This window comes from Nelumbo nucifera, chromosome 7 (assembly GCF_055504915.1).
Source record: "Nelumbo nucifera cultivar China Antique chromosome 7, China Antique-T2T, whole genome shotgun sequence".
Lineage (NCBI taxonomy): Eukaryota > Viridiplantae > Streptophyta > Magnoliopsida > Proteales > Nelumbonaceae > Nelumbo > Nelumbo nucifera.
Genome location: NC_142655.1, coordinates 29,177,936 through 29,193,125, shown reverse-complemented (window position 1 = coordinate 29,193,125; position 15,190 = coordinate 29,177,936). Strand labels below are relative to the sequence as shown.

General features: G+C 35.7%; 1 protein-coding gene across 2 annotated transcripts; it reads left to right on the top strand.

Moving 5' to 3' along the window:
• The first annotated feature begins 4,379 nt into the window (after positions 1 to 4,379).
• LOC104593658 (homeobox-leucine zipper protein HAT14-like) lies at positions 4,380 to 14,879 on the top strand. 2 transcript variants are annotated; one of them, XM_088891104.1, is made up of 4 exons: positions 4,380 to 4,835; positions 5,169 to 5,347; positions 9,023 to 9,102; positions 12,690 to 14,879. In XM_088891104.1, exons 1-4 carry the CDS (start codon positions 4,733 to 4,735, stop codon positions 12,967 to 12,969), a joined length of 642 nt encoding a protein of 213 aa, XP_088747230.1. In that variant the 5' UTR covers positions 4,380 to 4,732; the 3' UTR covers positions 12,970 to 14,879. The 2 variants fall into 2 exon arrangements, with proteins under 2 accessions (XP_088747230.1, XP_010251929.1); XM_010253627.2 differs by having other exon boundaries at positions 4,381 to 4,835; positions 5,166 to 5,347; positions 12,690 to 14,867.
• The last annotated feature ends 311 nt before the right edge of the window (positions 14,880 to 15,190 follow it).

The following is a 15,190-nucleotide window of genomic DNA, read 5'->3' as shown; positions in this document are numbered from 1 at the left end:
GCAATTTGAATGATGAAGGGCTTCAAATTTGAACCAAATAATAAGTAACTTCAGCAACTTGGGATAGGGGGTGCAACTTGGGCAGGATCAACCCGAGCTCAGACTGAGTTAACCCGGATTTTTGTACGGGTTGGGCTTGAATTTTGACCTTTCATTAGGGCTTGGGCCCAAAACTATAGGTTTTTTTTTTTTTTCTTTCAGGTTAGGCTTGGGCCTAGCCCCTAGGCAACCCAAACCCAGCCCAACCTTAACTTAATTCAAGCTCGGCCTGACTAGATACATGTATACATACATATATACATACATACATACATGCATACATACATATGTATACATACATATACAAAATTCCTATTTAAAAGTTAAAATTAATGATACTAAATAGGTTAATCTAACTTTTTGGTACATTGGGCCTAATAATCTCATTTTAGCTCAATTCACCAACTCGAACCCGGCCTAAGCTTGGACACAGTCCGAGTAAATCAATTTTCAGTTCTGGTTGGGCATGGGTTTGACAGATCAGGACCCAGGCCCAGTCCTGGTGCTTGGGCCTTAGGCCCACTTATTTAGGGTTGGGCCTGAATTTACCTTAAACCCACCCCAGCCCGTCCGACTTGCACCCCAGCCCGTCCACATTCACTCAGCAATGCATCCAACACCGGTACTATTACAACTGTAAGAATCTGTATGAATTAATGTGTCATGTGGGGAGAGCCCTTGACAGCCAAGGCTGTCAAATATAAGGACAGCCAAAATTTCCCCTGATGGGCTATGTCAGGCATAATTTTATTCAACTATAAATACAAACACATGTATTGCATGCAAGAAATATAGCTTTTGAGTTTCTAGATATTTTCACATCTTTGAATGTGGCTTTCAAGGAAAAGCATTTTGGACCAAAGAAGGTGTATGACACGGTTGTGATGCTATCACTTTCATGCAACTGGGCTTAAAAAAGAAAAAAAAAAAGGAAAAGGAAACTAGGAAGTTCAGATATTTCATTAAGAAAATTAAAGAGGTTATCATCAGTGATTTGATGTAAGGAGAAACAGTTTTATTTGGTTTGTTTTTTAAGATCATCAGTCCTGGCTTCACATAAATAGAAAAAGAAAGAGGAAAAATATATATTTAATTTTAAGACCATGCACCAGTTCAATTGTTGGATTCCTACTTGGAATACACACTTTTGAGCATGGTTTTCAAACCGTCATTGATCTGCACAGTTAGACCATTTGGTTTGAGAATGTCCAGGCAATTGGTTCCATTTCACACTTAATCCATCTTTTGCCAAAATCATTGACTTGATCAATAATCTGTAGATCTAGGTGGCTGAACTATTGACCCATTTGACCCAAACACCAGATAATCGAACCACTAACCTGAAAAACAATGGCCCAAGCGGTTCTAATTCTGATTCTGGATCGGTTTTTAAAACATTGCTTTCAGAGTACATAACTGTCTACTGTATTTATGTGGCAATCTGTATTTATTTGCTGAAGCTGAGCAATGAATCATGATAATAGGTGGCCAGAAAACCTTCAGTGACCATATACACCACTAAATAGGAAGGATTGGTAGCTTTAAATTTTAGTCTGGGCAAACCCAGATTCAATAGGGGCAGTTCTCATAAGGTTAGCCCCATCCTTGGATACTTTGCTGAATTGAATTGCAGTATTCTAACTATGCTATCCATCCAGTGTTTGCACAGTCCAAAATAAATCAGACAGCTTTACCATGTGGAGTAGTTCATGAACATTGTACATTGTGCCCCACCAAATTAAAAGAGAGGGAACATTAGTATGGTCAGGCAAATTTTAAACCACTCTTTTTGTTTTCTGACCCAAATGCCAAACCTTCTATATGAGTATGTTGATGAAGTGCATGGTTCTAAACTATGGGGATATTTCAATAGATTTATCTAAAATTTTGTTTAAGACCTACAAAATGCAGATAATGTCATAAAAAATTTCCCCAAATTTTAATTTACTTGTATTTCATTTCAGATTTTGGGTCTGAATGAATTGAATAAAATTTCTGAAATTCAAAATTTGGCCTTTAACAATTTATATTTCATTAATTTCAGGTTTTGAATTTCGAAAAATGAAGGCACTTAATAAATATCTTAACTTGTTACTTCTCTCACTCTATCTTTTGTTTGATGAGTGATGAAGAAAGAACAAAGTAGGGATCACAAAATGTATTCAACATGACAACTCTCGGCTGATCCATCACCCTCGTTTTAATCATGTCTGAAGGTGAATTTCTATATCAGTTTCGTGGTGGGATCCAATTTTTTGACATCCAAAACTTTATCTGATATTGAATACGTGGCAAACTATAGTCCATGGCTGTTCCACCCTTCTTGTTGCCATGAACAACTCCCCAATCCCCATCTTCTGTCCTTTCCAGCAATACTTATCCTACTCTCGCGAGTGAAAGTAGAGCTTATCACTCTCACTATTGCTTTTGCACTGTAAAATCATGGAATCATTATTATCATCATTATCATCATCATCACCATCACTATTATCATCATCCAAGTCAGATCCCATTTGGGTTCGCTCGTAATCTTGTTTGGTCATTTTGTTTTGTTTAATGCATCATATCCACTGTTAAGTTATGTTTAGATATTAAAGCATAAAGAGAACTAGCAGTTCCTTGCAACCTTGCATTGAGAATACCTCCCATGAAATAAATCACATAAGTACGGAGATATTCCCAATGTAAGGCTGTAAAAGCTGTTGGAACGACTGCAATGTGCTCCCCACTTTACATTATAGCCGCACATTTGGGAATATCTCCCATATATATAATATATATATTATCATTCATGGGGAAATGTTCACAATGCACGACTACAATGTACTGTGGGGTTGGTGTAGGGAGCAAATCCAAACTGTTACAATTTACCTAAAATGTAGGAATACCCTGGAAATCGAACATGTGTAGAGAGTAAAGTTTTTGAGAGTAGGATGCAACCGAAATTGGCAGGCTGTGGAATATGATGTGACTTACAAATGATTTGTTGGGTCTCCCAGCCAAGTGGGGACTTGAGTCTCTGTTGTGGCTAGTGTTTTCAATCTATCATTAACCTGGCTGGCTGGTTGAACCAGTGACTTGATGATCTGATCACAATATGGGTTTAGAGTTTGGACCAGCCTCTAACTTGGTGCTTTATAAAATCCTACTTATTTAGGTAATGTTTGGTATTGTTGTTTTTATCAAAAGCATTTTGGTTGATCACATATGAGAGAGTCACTTCACCTAGAATTAATGACTAGACTAACAAAACATCAATTTGACTTTTCTACAAATAGCCTCCCCTCTCTAAACATGTGCACCCATGGAACAAAGAACATCAATTTGACTTTTATACACGCAGCCCCTATCTAAAGATCTGTCTCTCTCATCTATAAACAACCTCAAATAATAGTTGCCAGTCAATTTGTATTCATCAGTCCAAAAATGTTTCATGTAGAAATAACAATGGTATCAAACATCACTTTAGAAGGTGTTTGGTATTGTTAGAAACAATACCAAACAAGTGCCATTAGATCCCACATAAGACAACATGTCATACAAGGTTCTAGAGCAGATAATGCCTAAATAGTGTTTCTTTCAAAAATCACTTTTACATAACCAGAGAAAAAGAAAAAAATACAAAAAGTTTTCATTCTTGATCAATCCAATCAAATAGGATTTTTAATTATTCATGTTTAAATGAAAATACCTATATAACTCCTACATAAGGACTTCAAATCACTTATACAACACCACAGTACCAAACACTACTTTAATTAATGACCCATATTTTGGCAGTTGAACCATTGACCAATCTTAACCCCTTATGCATATTGCCAAGTTTTTGCATTATTTTATTTTTTGTACTTTTTTATCTTGGTAACATCGTTGGTTTTTATATTGATGATATCATTGGTTGATATATTTACCCAAAATGGTTGAACCACTGAGCCATTGATCCAGAGAGGGAGAAAGAAACGGTTCAACCTTCCGTCCGGATTTTAAAATACTGGTCATCTATGACACGTACTGTTGATCAACAACGCCACGTGGTAAGATGAAACGCATGGCGTACATCAGACTTGAGCATCCATGTCCTCTCTTTTTCCAACATATTCACGCGCGGTCCACGTGTCCAGGGAGGAATTTTCGTCAACACTCACGTGAAGAGGAACTGTGCCAGGACCAATCATTCGTGAAAGGACCCAGGATCTTTCTCGAATCTCGGCTTTACGCTGAAATCATTTAACTCAACCAGACCAGTTAGAATTAACCGTGGTTAATACCCGAAATTAACCATGGTTAAGTAAAATTTCTGCTACGTAATCCTGCGTAAGAATTAATAAATATCTAGCGAGACGCTACCTTAACTCCAATCCAACTTCCAAGTTCCAACCCAGAAAGAACGTTTCGTTCATGGCTGGTGCCTGCGACTGTTCTCGTTTGCTTCATGTTCAATTGAATTCATCCTCCCGTCTTCATCACTCCGGCAGCGATTTTCTCATCATTTGATTGGTTTCCGGTGGCAGTATTTTGATTTCTTTTCCCGGCGGCGTTTCATTAATCATGACTGTCATTACTTCAGAACTTAATAAAATTTTCCGGTGATCGACGATCAAGAAGAAATTAATCTTTGAGAGCGAGTGTTCTCGGTGAACCATATATATATATATATACGTACCAGAACTGCTTCGTTTTCTCAGGAGGAAAAATGGGTACAGAGAAAGCATCAAGAAGATTAAACTTAGGAGAAGAAACAAAACCCAAGATCACCATCCAATCCATTTCAGACAACAGAGGTCTATCTCGTGGTGGTAAGATGTATATATATTGAAGTTATCATTGTCATCCTGTTTAATCTATCTTCAAGCAAAGTCATATCAGTTATCTGTTGTCTGTACTTGAAATTTCAGTCTTCACGGGAGAGAGTTAGATGCTGTATAGGGATTTATTTCAGATATGTTGGTACAACAGATTGTTGTTGCAGAACTAGAAACTGAGGTTTCTGTTCCTGGGTCATCTTATCAAACAGTGCTGAAACCTGCAGGCCCACCATTGGCTCTGCATTTTCTTTGTAAATAGAAGGATTATTCTATATATTAATTCTAATCCTGCTTTTGTTTCTCTCTGTGATTGACATGCAGAAGGGAGGACGAGAGGGCTAGGGATTGACATGAACAAAATCCCAAATGAAAGCAGTGACGACAGCCCTAACAATGGCGATGAAGAAGGAATGACGATAGCAAAGCGGAAAAAGCTTCGACTCACTGCCCATCAGACGGCTATTCTGGAAAGCTGTTTCAAGCAGCAAAGCACATTAAGCCAGGTAAGAGCCCCACAGTATTATGTGGTCTGTCTGTTGCTTAGTTGTTTTAGTTCATAGCTTGTAGCTTTCTGCATGACGTAGCAGCTTTCTGTCCCTTTTGTTCTGGGTCTGTGGATACCAAAAGCCTTACTACTGGACATTGATTGTCACCAAATGAGAACCAACAAATAACACCTGGCTCCCTACACTCCAAAAGCTCTTGTCCATCAATAGATGTTGTCTATCCAACAATCGGGATGGTAATATGATTTCCGACCACTCGACTTTTTGGGTTTATTTTATTTTCATTTTATTTTTATTTGAGTTGTGATTAGAGCACATCCGAGGGGGATTAGTGGATAGACCAAAAAAAGTGATGTTTTGAAAAGACAAGACAGCCCTATACGCTTTGTACTTTAATAGGGGTAGTTGTTGTCTTTTCACACGGGATGGGCTGTCCATAGGGATGCAGGATGCAGCATGCAGCTCTGGTTGCACCTTTGGGCTGCTGGGTCTTTTCAAATTTTGATAAAAGTCTAACATGATTAATTAGCCCAAATTGCACCCCCAAGTACATCTTTGCCAATGGAAATAAATTCAAAACATCACGTGTCTCTGCCTTTTCATTTTCATCTGTTGGGAGGGTTGCAAGGAAATGTGATGGTTTTGTGACTAGCTTGGTTGGTAAGGTTAGGTTTGAGATCGAATCCCACTTATACTAGGTTGGGATGGTCTATTCCCGCCCGTTGTGTAGCCCTTCACAAAACATCAAAAAATATAACCATGCCATCTCATTGTAATTGTTGCATGGGGTTCATATGGACTAAAGTATCAGGTAAGGTCATCACCATCAGCATATCAACTATCAACCGGTGGTGGCTCAGTTGGTAGAATAATCAATCACCCATTGTAGCAGAGACTTGGGGTCAAATCCAACACCATGGTTGTCGCCAAGTAGAATAGTGTTGGGCTAAAATCGTGAAATCACAGCCTTTGATGCATTTCTATGACCCCACTTTACCTCATTTCATCCAATTCAAGGTGGGGTTACAATAGTTGAGGACATGTTGAACTTAGACAACCAATTTTTTTTTTATCAAAATTGGGATGTGCCCTAATCAATATTTCTTGCCTCTCTTTTCTCTTTTCTCCCTTTTATGAATCCCTAGCCAGCTCACGGCTTTTTGAGCAGAAGGAAATGGGCTTAGTGCCATTATTTTCTTCTAACTACTTCTTCTTCTTCTTCTTCATTGAGATTGTCGTTGGACTGTGAGTTATTGTATGAAGTGGCATAACTCTCAAGAAAATATTTTACCTAAAAGCTTAAGCTATTAAGTGAAGAGGTTTTTATTCTCTAACATGCTTCTTCACGTGAAAGCCCATCATGCTTGAAGCGTGGACAAGCACAAGTCCACCCATACCTTGTGCTTAAACTTAATTACTATAAATAGAGACAACGGGGATTAAACACTAGACCACTTGGTCAAATAGGATATTCCATCTCAAGGAATAGTTCAACCTAAAAGCTTAAGCTAGATGAGGTCCCTGAATAGGTTTAGTCTCTAACAATAGCATTTGAGTGTCCTTACTTTGCTCTCCTTTTAATGAAAGTTTAGAAAACAATAATGAATCTCTTACAGAGGGAGAAATCATCTAGTTCTCTTTCTCAAGTATAAGGAGAGAAAAATGAATAATATAAGCAACCAACTAAACCTGATAGCTATGCATAACCTTCCTTGTTTAAGGGTTTTACTTATGAAGAGAGGGTTTCTATGCAGGGTCAATTTATTTTATTTTATTTTTTAAATAACAGAACAATTTATTAGTTGTCGCATGAATTAACCTGCTTTTCACTTGAGCTGGGGGGGGGGGATATATCACAATGACCACACTGATCATACGGAAGATCCAGACTTAAACCCGAGTATGCTACTTTGGTCAATGATCTAGAGGATCATTGTAGAATTACTGGTTTTCTGGGCTTTCTCAGAGGTTCTTCAATTCTATGAAAATTCTAAAATTCAGGAAGAATTTGGGAAAATAAAGTTGAAGTTGAGCTTTTTTTTTTAAATTTTATTATTTGACATCATACAGAAATCACATGGAAAATAGTTAAAATTTTAATCCCCATTTTTTAAAAATATAGGTTTCAAATGCATATATGCATATTCTGCTTTTTTTTTCCAGTTATTTTGTTTCTTTGACTGATTCATTTTTTATAATTCTTAAACTGAACTGAAATAGACAATTTCCCATTTTGAATCATGTTTCCAAATTTAGTTACATAAAAAAAAAACTATAGTTACATAAATAAGTTCGACACACTACAGCATGTTAGCAGGTAAACTCCCATATATACCTAGATATAATTATTGACTTGGACCTGAGTAAGAAAGTCCTCAAAATTTTCTCTCTTATACTATCAAATCGAGCAATCATTGAGTGACTGAACATAGAATACTTGTATCTTCTTTTGATTTAAGGTTAAACTGTTCATAGGTGCCAACTAGTTGGTTGGTAAGGTCTTCTGTTGGTCATAGCGGAGACTTGGGATCAAATCCCGTCTGCACCTGGGTTGGAGGATGGGCTACCCCCCATTGTGTAGCCCTTCAGAATTACTTGTTCTATCTTAAACCAAATGAGACTACCGATTCTTGCTAGGACTGCTCAAAATGAAGGATATTTCATTCTCCAGGGGTAGGGAATGGCCATTCCCTCAAATGGGGGAAATGTCATTCTAGCAGGAATGGAAATGGGATTCCGATTCCACCCAACCAAACAGTTGGAGATTCCAATTTAACCAAACAGGGAAAAAGTTGAAGGAAATCTTTTAAGGAATATTATGCAAGTTCTTAAGAATTTTCCCACAACTCTTTCTCTCTCTATATCTAGAGAAAATAAGAGAGACTTTGCAATCTCTCGAATTTCTGCCTTTTCATATTTCTTATATTTGCAAGCATATAATATCTAACATAGCCCCATCTTAGAACAAAAAAAGTGATCTGTTACAAGTTGAGGGGACTAAAAGAGTTAGGGGCAGATTGAAAAGGACTTAGGTAAAAGTAATAAGAAATGATTTAAACACCTATCATTTAATGATTTATATGGCATAGAACAAAATACAATGGCAAAAAAGGATTCACGTAGCTGACCCCTTATGGTTAGGATAAGGCTCAAATAATGATTGTTTTTGTTTCAAACATTACTAAGGCCTTGTTCTTGTCTTAAAAGCAAAATTTTTTCAGATGCCATGCTATTCTTTTAATACTCCCTATTTTCAAACTTCAGACATCGGACTTGACAACATTCTTACTATTGGTCCCTAAAATGCCCTTCATGCATTTTAGTTCTAGAAGACTAATAATTTCTAATAGAATCATATAATATGGTTTCAATGAGTTCACCTTGTCTCAAGCGCCTATATGATTGTTTTCTGTCATATAAACCAATGAGATGAATACACATTAGAGGCTGGTCCACTTCAATAAGAAGAAAATTAACCCTAAAGTTTGAAGTCCAATCTAACTAAGATGTGTGGTCTAATCTTAGGGATATAAGCGAAGGTGAACTTGATTTCAACTGGGTGCTTCAATTTATTGTCAACTTTTTGAATGTTGATGCATAATGGGAAGACAAAATTGCACCATGTTTCATGTCTAACTGATGTTCTTTCTTCATGTGTATTTGGTTGAGCAGAAAGAGAAAACTGAACTAGCTAAGGGGCTAAATCTTAAGCCTCGACAAATCGAGGTTTGGTTCCAAAATCGAAGAGCAAGGTCAGTGACATTTCAAATATAATTTTTGTGTATGCATGTGTACCACAAATTGCAATTTAATGTTTGTTTGTGTGGAAATCATTGAACCTATATATGACTCTATTTGTTTGTGCATATCTGATTCCCATATAAATTTTGCATTCCAAAAAACTGATGCAAAATTTGCACTATATCTTCTTCCTACCTTAATTAATAATTCTAAATCTCCTGTATAATAAAGTCGGGACCACATCATCTTGCTTCCTCACTCTCAAACAAATAACTCTCCTCCTCCCTCCATTCTCTTTCATATGAAGTGGGGATTATTTCATCAATGATTATCATAAATTGAACTATAAAATCCAAAAATAGATGGCTGTACAAAAATATGTTCATAAATTCTTTCAGATTAGACCAACCCAGCTCAGCTCAACCTGAAGCAAGCCCGACCCAAGTTACATTGGGTTAAGTTTGGATTGGACTGGGTTGATAAAGTTGGGATTGACCACAGGTTGAGCCAGGACTCGGCCTGTGGTTTTCTTTAGGGTTGGGCCTGGGTTGATCATCAATCCAATCCAACCCGTCCAAGTTGCACCCTATATTCAGCAGCAGTAGTTGTATTAGTTAAGGGTGTCAATGGACCGGTTTTGGATTGCACCCCATTCAGTCCAAAATCAATTTAGATGAATTGGATGGACCAACAAGACATATTGGATTGGATCAATCCGGTCCAAAATATTTATTAGATTGGAATGGACCTGATCCGTCCGTAACAAATTTATATTGGGTTGGGTTGGATTAAGTCAATATCTGGTCTATTGCTATAAATGAATTTGAACAGATTGGACGGTCCAGACATTGAATTGGACCGGTCTAAATTGATCCAAAACATTCATTGGATTGGATTAGATCTGGTACATTTATAATGGACTCACATTGGACTAGATCGGATTGGACCAAATCCAGTCCAATTGACACCCCTAGTATTAGTAGCTTGGTTGTAGGTGCTGTAAAATGCAATTGGATAATATAACTGGCTTGTATTTGTTAACTATCATTATTATGCTGTCCCTCTTATATTGAAAGTTTCTAGTCTTTCTTAACATTATGGCAAACAGTAATTGAGTGGCAAAACTAGAAAGGTAGGACCAGTACAGTTTATAAATCTATAAATAGTTAAATGAAGTTTTATATTAAACTTATACTTTTAAATTAAATCAAAATATAATACAGAATCATGTTTGAATACTTGTAAAAATGTTAAAGCTCAGTTAGGGAAGAGTGCAAATACAGATATATACACTGCAATATTTTGTATTTGTATTTGCACTCTTCCCAAACTGAGCCTCATCAAATAAATATCTTGCATATTAAGTTAAGATGTGTGTATGCATTTGTGATATATAAGTTTATAATTTACATGTAAAAATTGTTTAGTTTTTGATGCATCATGCATTTTAATTTATAATATGGTTTCGATTTGTATTGCATACAAATGAAAATTACGGTTGGTTCATGTATGTATTAATATTTAATGCATGCGTTTGTGTTATGTTTGGTTTGAAGGAAAAGATAGGGAAAGGAAGGGAGTTGCAAATACAGCCTTAAAACCAAACACAGCCTTCTTTTCCCTACTTTTTCCTTTAAACCAAACACAGCCTTAAAGTTTCTCTTTTATGTATTTATACCTTATTGTAGCCAATTAAGCTCTAGAATTTATGTTATTGAGGAAACTGTAAGATTTATGTGGGCTTTCCTATCATATCCATGTGTATCTTAATTATTTCATATCATATCTTTGTAATATATCTCCTAAAATTGTCTTTTCATATATAGCTCTTTGTAATACCAATCTTGAGTTGTGAATGCCCAGCTTCCTATATTTTAGTGAGATTGTTTTGTAGTTGCAACTGGATGGAGGAAATGTCCAATTGCAACTCCCTTTTGTGCCATATATAGGGGTGTTAATTGGACTGGATTTGGTCCAATCCGATCCAGTCTAATGTGAGTCCATTACAAATGGACCAGGTCTAATCCAATCCATGAATATTTTGGACTATTTTGGACCGTCCAATCTGTTCAAATTCATTTTGATTTAGATTGGTTTCAACCCAAATCTGATTCATTAACACCTATATTCTTATCTTGTATCAATGGACCAGATATTGTCTTAATCCAATCCAATCCAATATAAATTTATTATGGATGGACCAGGTCCAATTCAATCTAATAAATATTTTGGACTGGATTGGTCCAATCCAATATATCTTGTTGGTTCCGTCTAAATTGATTTTGAACTGGACAGGGTCCAATCCAAAACCGATCCATTGACACCCTTAGCCATATATACCCTCTACTAAACCCCTTTACAAGTTCCATATATCTTCCTTACCTTGATATTAAACGCACTTATTATTAGGGCTACAAATGATATCCGTTTATCCAAATTCAAATTCAAATTTGATTCAGTAAAGGGTGATCCAGGTTTGATCAATTATATGATTCCATTTAAATGTATATGTTAATATATATTAACAATTTAATTGTATCTATTAGTAAAAATGATTGTTTTTTTTAGTAAGTTCATGTTTCACATAAGTTAAGTTTTCATTTTGTTCATGGTTTACAATATCAAAGTCATTTTAATTGGTTCATTTTATTTATAACATAATATTTTAATCATTTTTAATACTATTTAATATCTAATTTAATTATATTATTTATAATATAATATTATATGTATATATATATATTAGCCAATCAAATCTAGAACTATTGGATTTAAATCTGAATATTAGCCAATCAAATCTAGAACTATGCATATCCACCGACTCGATATAGATTTCAATAATGCCCTGCTTTGTGTTGTTGAAATAACAATATTTTACATAATAACACAAAGAAGAGCTTAAATGCGATAGATAGAGAAGTCGCTTCAAGGGAAACCATTTTCTTTTTGGCTGAAATACAGATAATTTGGGATTTCTGTGTTTTTTTAACAAACATTACTTACTGGGTGAGGATCATCTCGCAATGGCATGAAAGCCCTTCCAAACAGGCCCTAGGCCCTAAATGACCAGCTTAAGTCAAATTACCTTAAGGGGGCATTCTTTTTCTGGATTTTGAGAGGGGGGAAAGTTCGTCAATTGGATTTTGATTCTCATTGACCAAAAATCATATATCATCTTTTTCAGATTTATGTGGGGACCAGGGAAAGCTTATTTTACTAGGTACTATCTCCTAGGTGTGTAAATAATTTTTTCCCCCTTAAGGGAAACTTGCCAACACTTTAATGGGACAAAAATGCCCCTTGTAATAATGAATTTTTATGACTAAAATGATCATTGCCTTATTTACATGGGAAATAAAAGAACATGGGTAAATGCACTTACCTGGGTTAGGAAAGACTTACCCAGGTAAGTGCATTTACCCGGATAAGTAACTTATCGAAAAGCGTGAATCGATTTGCATCTTTTTAATTACTACTGCAAAGTGTAAAAAAATTCTTCATTCTTCCTAATTATATGAGTTACGTTGCTTAACAGTTTTCTTTCTTTTTTTTTTTCTTTGTTTTACTATTCCTCCTCTCTTGCAACAAACTACAACAGAACCAAATCTAAGCAAACAGAAATGGATTTTGAGTATTTTAAACATTGCTGTGAAACTCTAACGGAAGAGAATCGGAGGCTGCACAGAGAGCTGATGGAGTTACGTGCATTGAACCGGCCACCTCAATTGTACATGCAAGTTCCAGCTACAACTACAAGGCTTGTTGTTTGCTCCATATGCAAGAGAGATGCTTTGCCCAATAGCAGACAAGACAGGGTGGTGCCCAAACTCTCTACTAAGGTCGTCCCTTTCCAAGTCCATGGTCACACTGGGATGTAGTTTCTTAATTGATCTTCTCTCATGTGAATATAATTCTAGTAAAGAAAGCTGTAAACGAAAATAAATGAAAAGAAAGCCAATTAATTCATAGAAAAGAACATCTATATTATATAATATAAAGTGTTTCTAGCTAAAAGAGGTACCTTTCGCTTTAGGATAGAATATAGTATTTGTGTGTTAGAGAATAAAATCCTATTCAGAGACCTCAACTATAATAGTTTATAAGCTTTTAGGTTGAATGATTCTTTGAGATGGTACATGCTAGAAAATAAAATCCTATTTAGAGATTTTGCAGCCTAACAACTTATGCATTTAGGTTGAACAGTTCCTTGACACTGTGTAATGTTAGAGACCATGTGCCTTTTAATTTGCTGGATAATATCAAATAAGGGCAAAAAGATATCAGATGTATTCAGTGTATGAGATCGACCTTGTATCACTTTTTTTTATGACACAAATGCTCCTCTATTGAAGAGAAAAAGAGAGGAGAGACAAAAAGTCTTAGACTATGTTTGGTGATTAAGTGGTTGTTAAAAGAAGTATAAATGCTTATTTTAACAATCACTTAAGGCTGTTTGGTAACCCACTTGCCAAACTACTTATTATATTTTTTAAGCACTTATTGGGGTGGGATGCTTTGTGAGCTTCTTTTCCCATAAGTGCTTATATTGACACAAATGACAATTTTAGCTCTCACTTCACTCATACATATAAACAATGCTTTTCACATATTATAATATACATTTCAATGAAAAGTCGCCACATCATGACACTTGAGAGCCCATGTAGGCCCACACATGGAGTGCCATGTAGACCCAAATAATAATAATAATAATAATAATAACAACAACAACAACAACAAGTAATAACAAATAATAAATATTATTGATAAATAATAATAATAATATCATAAATACTTATAATCGCAAATCAAGAATACATGTAAACATTTAACTAATTATTAATCACAACAAAATATAAGAAAACATCACAACTATACATATCAAAAATAAAGAAAAATACAATCACAAATCAAGAAAAATATAAACATTTAACTAATTATTCATACAAAAAATCAAGAAAAAAATATATAACCCACATATTTCAACATATGTTTTGCATCATTTTTAACAAAAAAACGCAAAAAAAAAAATCTACTCATGCATAGGAACCATCACATAGACAATGCAAAAAATAAAAACAAGTAAATATTTCAGGTTTCTCACTTGAAAAATCTAAAAAAAAAAAATGAATCCAGACAAATATTCACCCAAAAAACAAGAAAATAACATCAAACATGGAGGGGAGGAGTTTGGGCGAACTCACCTTCGTTGTCACCAGTGGACCAGTCCACACCACACCTACAGAATGCCACCGCGGGTGTGGACTAGTTCGGTCCACACAATCTATCACAATTTGGAACAGTTGCAAACTATGGTGTGGTGTGGATTGGTCCCTGGCACAGGGTGTGGTGTGGACCAGTCCACACCCACCAATTTCTCATTAACACTATAGAACACCCCCTTAAAGTGTTAGAACCATCTTCCCCTCATATGTATCTTGTTTAGCATTGTTGTAATATAGGCCAATCAACTGCAGTATTGCAATTTGAAACAGCCTACAAACAATTGAAATTGAACATATGGCCAAAACTTGACTAGTATCAAATCATTGGTTGCAATGGCTTGTTTATAGGTTTCTACTTCACTATAAAGAAGATTCAAGTTTGCCTATTTGGAAAATTCCATGTAGAAAATATCAAATAAAGTTGAATGTGGATGGTGGGCCAATGGAAATCAGATTTGCTCCTCACAAAATTGGTCTTCACACCCATGCCACAGCCTTTGTAGTCGCGCATTGGAAATATTTCCCCATGAATAAAAACATACAAATACTAAAATGTTCCTAATGTGCAGCTGTAAAAAGTGTGAGGTGGGTGTAAGGACCTATTATGTAAGGAGCAAATCTGAACTCAGATTAGTCATTGACAAAATTGGATTTGCTCCTCACAAAATCAGTCCTTTCACCTATCTCAAAGCTATTGTAGCCGTACATCAGGAACATCTCCTAGTTGCATGTTTTTATTCATGGGGAAATGTTCCCAATGCATGCCTACAAAGGTTGTGACGTGGGTGTGAGGACCAATTTTGTGAGGAGCAAATCCTATTTCCTCAATGGGTAATTAATCAATCCTGCCAGGTAATTAAAATGATAATGCAGG

Bases quoted from the DNA above. Each gene is read 5' to 3' on its own strand.
- LOC104593658 (XM_010253627.2), top strand. From the start codon at position 4,733: ATGGGTACAGAGAAAGCATCAAGAAGATTAAACTTAGGAGAAGAAACA. The intron at 5,348-9,022 runs GTAAGAGCCCCA...TTGGTTGAGCAG, and splicing joins AGCAAAGCACATTAAGCCAG to AAAGAGAAAACTGAACTAGC. The intron at 9,103-12,689 runs GTCAGTGACATT...AAACTACAACAG, and splicing joins TTCCAAAATCGAAGAGCAAG to AACCAAATCTAAGCAAACAG.